The sequence below is a fragment of the Pipistrellus kuhlii genome, unplaced genomic scaffold (assembly GCF_014108245.1).
Source record: "Pipistrellus kuhlii isolate mPipKuh1 unplaced genomic scaffold, mPipKuh1.p scaffold_m20_p_15, whole genome shotgun sequence".
NCBI lineage: Eukaryota > Metazoa > Chordata > Mammalia > Chiroptera > Vespertilionidae > Pipistrellus > Pipistrellus kuhlii.
Genome location: NW_023425460.1, coordinates 8,147,302 through 8,154,447, shown reverse-complemented (window position 1 = coordinate 8,154,447; position 7,146 = coordinate 8,147,302). Strand labels below are relative to the sequence as shown.

The following is a 7,146-nucleotide window of genomic DNA, read 5'->3' as shown; positions in this document are numbered from 1 at the left end:
CTCCGGGCGAAATAATGAGCCAAGAAGACAAGCTCGGGAGCTGTGTTAGGACCAGACAACATTTAAAAAATATATTTTATTGATTTTCTTACAGAGAGGAAAGGAGAGGGGTAGAGGGTTAGAAACATCGATGAGAGAGAAACACCGATCAGCTGCCTCCTACACACCCCGCAACCAAGGTACATGCCCTTGACCGGAATGGAACCTGGGACCTTTCAGTCCGTAGGTTGTCGCTCTATCCACTGAGCCAAACCGGTTTTGGCTAGAAAACATTTTTTTTTTTAGATTTGGTGAGGGTCTCCAAAAGGAATGGATATTCCAAGGTAGCTGCTTAGTAATTAAACGTCGGTCAGGGTCAGACCTGGGTTACCTGCCAGGGCATCAGGGCCAAGTCATGGGTGTGCAATCAGTGCAGTTACGTGGGGCCCTGTGCTCAGAAGAGCGTCACATTGGGGTCTAATGCTCTGCAGTCACAATTTTGATTCTTTATAATTTTATCTCTGAGTATTTACTTATTTTATTGATTTCAGAGAGGAAGGGAAAGGGAGAGAGAGATAGAAACAACAATGATGAGAGAGGATCATTGATCACCTGCCTTCTGCACGCCCCCTTCTGGGGATTGCGCCCACAACCCAGGCATGTGCCCTTAACTGGAATGGAACCTGGGACCCTTCAGTCCGCAGTCCAATGCTCTATCCACTGAGCCAAACCAGCTAGGGCATCTTTGAGTATTTCAGAAGTTCAGTGGGATAATGGAACGTGCACTGAAGGCTTGAAGCCTCATCTTTTGCTTAGTCCTGTCTCCAATCACCTCCCGTGGATGGGTTTTCGGCTGCTTGCTCCCCCAACTTCTAGCTTTTTGACCCCACCCCTGTCCAGTGACCACTGCTGCCCCCTGTCCTGCCTCGGGGCAGGGTTCCATGTGTGCTCTCCATGGTGTCAGGGGTGAGGCAAGAAGGTGGCCATTCTCAAGCCAACCTCTCAATGCCCCAGGACGAGCCTCTTGCCTTCCCTCCCGCAATTGGGAGTCTCAGTGGAGGTTGCAATACCTTTGGAAGTCACCTATTTGTTAAGGGTTGGGGAGGCAGGCCTGTGAGGAGGGAAACCTCATGTTAGTCCAGCAGCTGGCAGGAGGGGGTCTCCAGGCAGCCAGGCATGGTCCTCCAAGTTCCTGTGAGGGGGTCTGTATTTACCACAAAGGTATTCCCCTGCCCAGGAAGTGCAAGATTAAATAGCGAATAAAAAAAATACCATGGCAGGCTGAGAGAGAGAATACCAAAGAAAGGAATAAGGCTCATACTGTAGTATCTTTAACAGCACCATTTTCCAGCTTTTTGAACAAGCGATTCACATTTTCATTTTGTACTGGGCCCACAAATTGAGGAGTTGGTAATCTTGTTTGTTTGTTTTGCTAATCATCACCCAAGGACATTTTTCCATTGATTTTTAGAGACAGTGGGAGGCAGAGGGAGAGAAACATCAATGTGAGAGAGACACATGGATTGGTTTTCTCCTGCATGCACCCTGACCAGGGCCTGGGAACCTGCAACCAAGACATGTGCCTAGAATCAAACCAGGGATCTTCCAGTCTGAGGGCTGCCACTCTAACCACTGAGCTAGGGCCAGTAGTTGCTCATCTTAAAGGCTTTATTCAGTGCCTAGAACTTAGAAAGTACCGAATAAATGTTATTTTAAAATAGAGTTATCGAAATACGTTGCCTACAAGGACATGAAAGCAATAACAAAAGAGTGAAAATAGTCAGAGGAAAGGAGGGTTGGGTTTGGGTGAAAAAGGTAAAGGGATTAAGCAGTACAAATCGGTAGTTATAGAATAGCCACAGAGGTGTGGATTACAGCATAGTGAATATAGTCAATAACATCCTTATGAATACTAGTATGTGTGGGACCAGGTGGGCAGTTGGAGGGGTGTGGGACCACTCTGTAGGATACGTCATTTTCTGGCTGCTTTACTATACATCTGAAACTGATACCGAGTGATGTTGAATGTGAATTGCAATTGAAAAATTAAAAAAATAATAAAAAGTGAAGGTATTATGAAAGGAAAAGTACAGGATTTGGCAACATGCACAGCAGAAAAGGGTTATCTATTACAGATAAAAATAACTTCAGGAAATACACAGAATAAGTCACACATAGTTTTGCCTTTTGTGAAATGTGGGCCCTTGAGAAATATTTTCATTTGAATTGAGCATCTTCTGCTTGGAGGTATTAGTGAAAGTGTTTTATCTTGGAATGAGAAAGCATGGGCTTTCACATTCTCAAGAGAATGTGAGGCGAGGAAGACATTTAGAAGGTGTCTTATACACTATGTGCTGTAAGAGCAATCTGCAATTTGATTTTATCTACCAAAATGTAAAATGGACATACTTTAGCATTTTCACTTCATTTCTAGGTGTCTGTCCTAGATAGCTACGACATGTGTACAACACAGAGGCAAGTACAACGATGGCCATGCAGAACTGTTTTTGAATAGTGAACAACAGAACCCAACCTAAATGTCCACACCTGGGCAATTGTTTGATTTCATGCAATGAAATACCATGCAACTCTTAAAAAGAATGAGGTAGAAAGATAACCAGGGAATTTTAATGAAGAGGGAAAAAACTCAAGTTCTAAGACAGTGTTTAATTCCATTTATTTAGAAAATATATATGTACAAAACAACCGAATAGACAAAGGTCTACAAAGCGACACACCCAAGTGGGAGTATAGTATCTTTGAGGAGGGAAGCAGGGTGGAGTGTTTGTGAATGAATGGGACGCTCATGTTTCTCTGTGCACTTCTGTTGTTTGAATGTTTTACTAAAACACGTCCCCCCATTCTACTCAGAGAAGTGGAGAGAGTGTTTTGAGGGCCTCTCGTGAAGGGAAAGTTGGGAAGGGGGCGAGGAGAAAGACGGATGGCTGCCTGGTCTCAGCCCACTGCAGCCGGCGGGAGGTGAGGCCCCGCCCTCGAGGCTAGGCCCCGCCCCCTGAGGGAGGCCCCGCCCCGCCCCGCCCCCTGAGGTGACTCCGCAGAGGGGCGGAGTTCCGTGGGACCCGGCCGGGAGGCGGCCCGGGGGCGGGGCCACCGCTCCAGCCGCACGTCCGCTCCCACCATGCCCTTATAAGGCGCGCCCGGCGTGAGGCTTTGGGAATCCAGTCGCAATCCCCGCGGCGCAGCCCAATCCCAGGCCCCTCCCTTGGGAATGGGGGTGGGGCTGGGCGGGATCTCGTTGGCGGAGGGGGGGGAAAGGGGCGGAGCGTCTCGAAGTGGGACCAATAGGAGCGGCATCCCGGGCCTGAGCGGCGCTGCCATTGGGCGCGGCGACGCGAGAGGGGCGGGGCGCCCGTGAGGCTCGTCACGCCGAGGGAAGCCCGGACTGTAGTCGCGGCTCAGAGTCCGTCCGTGCGTCCGCGGGTTCCCGGCCCCGCTGCTCCCAGTTCTCCGTGGCCCGCGGTTCGCCGCCCCGCTCGCCGCCGCGATGCCGGTGTTCCACACGCGCACGATTGAGAGCATCCTGGAGCCCGTGGCGCAGCAGATCTCGCACCTGGTGATCATGCACGAGGAGGGCGAGGTGGACGGCAAAGCCATCCCCGACCTCACCGCGCCCGTGGCCGCCGTGCAGGCGGCCGTCAGCAACCTCGTCCGGGTGAGCGCGCCGGGCCCGGGGTGGGGGAGCGGGACCGGGCGGGAGGCGTCCCCGGGCCGCCTCGAGGCTCCCCTGTGCCCGCTCGCAGCCTGTGGCTTTGCCCCTGGGCGGCCTCGGGTTCGAATGCAGGCTCCCTCGCGCGGTGACCTTGAGCACGCCTCGGAGCTGCTGCTCTGGGCCTCAGTCTCCTCATCCATAAAATGGGGTCAGTCCTAATGACGCCTCCCTGGCGGGTTTGCTGTTAGTATTCAGGGGAGGCGGTATTCTGAAGTGCCTAGCACTCACTGCGTGTGAACCAGACTCAGGGCTTCATAAAGGGTCGTTCTTGGGGTGACAGTGGACCCCTTTCCCTTCAGCAGGCTGTGTCGCCCCTCACGGTGACAGCCGTTCGCTCGGCTCGGTGTGAGGCCTCCCCTGTCTGGCCTATGGGCTGAGGGGCTCCCCTCACTGATCCCTTCCCTTCCCTTCCCTTCCTGGGATTCCAGAGCCACGCCGTTCTCCCTTTTAATCCTCCTGCCCCTGCCCCCGGGACCTGCCTCATCCCCCTTCACCGCCCTCCGTGCTCCCTGCCGCCGGCCCTTTTGTCCACTTGTCCTGGCTGCTCATCTCTGTCTCCTCCTCCCTCCCTTCCCGGGCATTCTGCTCCGGCTCACGCCCCCGGCGCTCCCAGACGACACCGTGTAATTGCTTTCTGTAGTAATTCATGGCCACTCGCTGGTCCCTTTCGCTTAACTCTGCTGCCTTTCATTTTTTTTTTTTTTTTTTTTTTTTTTTTAACCTTCCCCTGGCGATTTCCACGTAGCTTTACCTGCTGTCAAACGGCGTCCTCCCATTGGGGCCTTTCCAGGCTCCCAGCCCTCCTCCTCGGCCCCTCCCCCTGGCGGGAAGCAAGATGGAGCTGCAGGCAGAGAGGCCTGTGGAGTCTGGGTCCCGCCAGAGGGGTGGACCGGGGTCCCCTCCCCAGGCCACAGCCCTCCCGGGGGGCTGCGTGGTTCTGCAGGCTCTGTGGGCCTCAGCTGGGAGGAATAACAGGTGATTGCTGCAGAAGGCAGAGCCCACTTCTGGAGTAGGAAGAGAGGGCCTGGGACTAGTCTCCTCGCACCCCTAGGGCCCATCACACTTTTTCCTTCCCACCCTGGCTGGTGAGTCAGACCGCCGCTGCCTGTGAGGAACGACTGGACTTGACCGGCTTTGGGAAAAGTTCATGCTGCTCCCCCGCGGAGCTCTGTAAATAGTGTGTCAGGGTTTGTTGGGAGGCAACTGCGGGCCTGGGTGGGGCTTGGTTACTTATCTGATTAGAGCACTTTACTGCACTAGAGGCACTTGAGCAGCTGAAAGTCTTCACCCGTTCTCAGGGGCCCCTCAATTGTCTCAGGCAGTTTAGGACACTGGGAAGTAGGGAGACCCAGAGGAGACACTGTTTGGCCAGCTTTCTGATCTGCCTTCTTGTATAGATTTAGCAAGAGTCTATTCAGGAAGAATGTGTTCATTCAGAATGTCTAAGTTCTACATTGTTCTCTCTCTTTTTTTTTTTTTTTTTTTTTTTTTTTTTTTTTTTTATATATGACCAATGTTAATCCGAGACTTCAGAGTACATTCCTATGCGGTGTTGTCTAACATGGCAACATTCCAGGCCTCCATTTTTCAACAAATGGGAGACAATGTAAAGAGACAAGGTAATAGTGTCCCTCCAAGGAGTACTTGAGGAAATGAAATCTTAAAACCATATGTTGCACTTGGAACGGAGCTAGTGCAGTCTAGGGGTTGATATCTGGTTAGGCTATTTAGAGAGAAGTTATTTATGAGGTTCAGTGCATGAATTAATAAGAATTGAGTGTCTGCTGTATAGGGAGCGTTGTAATAAGTCAGTGGTTCTCAGGTTGGGATGTACATCAGAATCCCCCGTGGGGCTTTTTAGAAATAAAGATATCTGTCCATCTCCCACCCATTTTTACTGAGGAGCTTTCTCAGGGGGTTGGGTAAAGACCTTTGTATTTTAAAGAAGCTCCATAGGTGGTTTGAGATATACTCTTAGTTAGGAAACACTGTAATAAATGGGAAGGGATAAGACCCTCCAGTTATAAGCTGGGGAAAAAAATTACATGTAGTTACATACTTCCAAATACATACAAAATAAAGGTCCTGAGATCAGTGGTAGATATGAATTAGGAAGTGGAGAGAATTGTGGTGACAGTCAATCATGAACAAAAGTTACTTGTGAGTAAGTCACTGCTAGGTTACCCCAAGTAGATTGTCTTGATTAGCTTAGGAGGCAAGTTGGAGAGAAATTGGAGAGGGTCAGTGCATGCCCTGTGGGCAGTGTAACAGAAGACCTCATCCAGTCAGATGAACAAGGAGAGGGAGAGAGGGGATGAGAATAGGGTGAAGAAGATATAGATTGTGTTCTGGGAGGCCAGAGGACCTACCCGTTGCTTGGAATTACCAGTGTCACTTGTGGCCCTTAAATCTGTGCCGCTGCGTATTGTGATGTGTGTTCAGGTGTCAATGTCCCTACTTGATTGTTTCTGGAGAACAGGCCTCGTTTGATATTCCTTTATGTGCTCCTCAGTCCTTCCCAACACACAATGGCTTCATAAATATTGTTGAAGGCAAGAAGGAACTGTGGGGAAGGGAGATAAATTAGATTTTAAAAATTGGTTGATCATAAAGAAAATGAGGCCTGGACTTTTTAGTATGGTGGGGAAAATGGAGAAGGAATTAGAAGTGGAATATCTTAGAAACATAGACTAAGAGGAACTAATAGAACTTGATAATAGAACTCAGGAAAAAATGTGCTATCACTATAAAATAAGAAAACAGATTTTTAAATAAATATTCTGGAATTTAAATAATTCAGGTTTCTTCCAGTTACCTTAGGAGGTTATATCCTTATTTCACTGCTTCTGTTTGGGAATTCCTTATGGATTATATTACATAAATATGTCAAATCAGTCTTGTTTTACTTTGGTCATGTAAGTTTTTTTCCAAAGTGGGCATTCCTTAGCCCTGGTACTTCATGGACCATTCTTGAGTCTAAAGACTTGGATATTTCCAAAATGAACATTTATCAGGTGAAAATGAAATTCTCAATTGTTAAGCAATCATCATCCACTTATTAAATAGGTTATTTATTGAGACCCTTTGTAATTTCAAAGCAATAAGTTGATTCTGGGCAGAATAAGTATAATACTGGACTGAAAGGAAGAGAAGGACCAGGGATGTTCAAAGAAATGTGACATTACTTTTCGGGAGAGCATGAGGAAGGTTCATGGAAGATGTAGCATCTGAACTTGTCCTAAAGTTAGGTGGGATTTGAACATTTAAAGATGTGATAGCAAAGGTGTTACAAGTAGAAAGAACTACCAAAATTGAGTCTCTGAGGTCCAAATTTTGACTTAGGGTGTCATTAAAGTAACCCTTTTTTTGGGTAGATTAATTTGGATGTGTAATTTCCTGTATATTTGTTAAACAAAAGTAGCCTGGCCACTTTATGT

At 48.7% G+C, this 7,146-nt stretch overlaps 1 protein-coding gene across 2 annotated transcripts in view; it reads left to right on the top strand.

Annotated features, from left to right (window-relative positions):
* Positions 1–3,280: 3,280 nt before the first annotated feature.
* The window catches only part of VCL (vinculin), a 109,434-nt gene continuing 105,568 nt past the window's right edge, over positions 3,281–7,146 (top strand). Inside the window, exon 1 of one of the 2 annotated variants that reach the window (XM_036438187.2) lies at positions 3,281–3,652. In XM_036438187.2, the coding sequence (XP_036294080.1) occupies positions 3,485–3,652 (168 nt within the window). In that variant the 5' untranslated portion in view covers positions 3,281–3,484. The remainder of the gene's footprint in view (positions 3,653–7,146) is intronic. The other variant, XM_036438188.2, reaches the window with a different exon arrangement.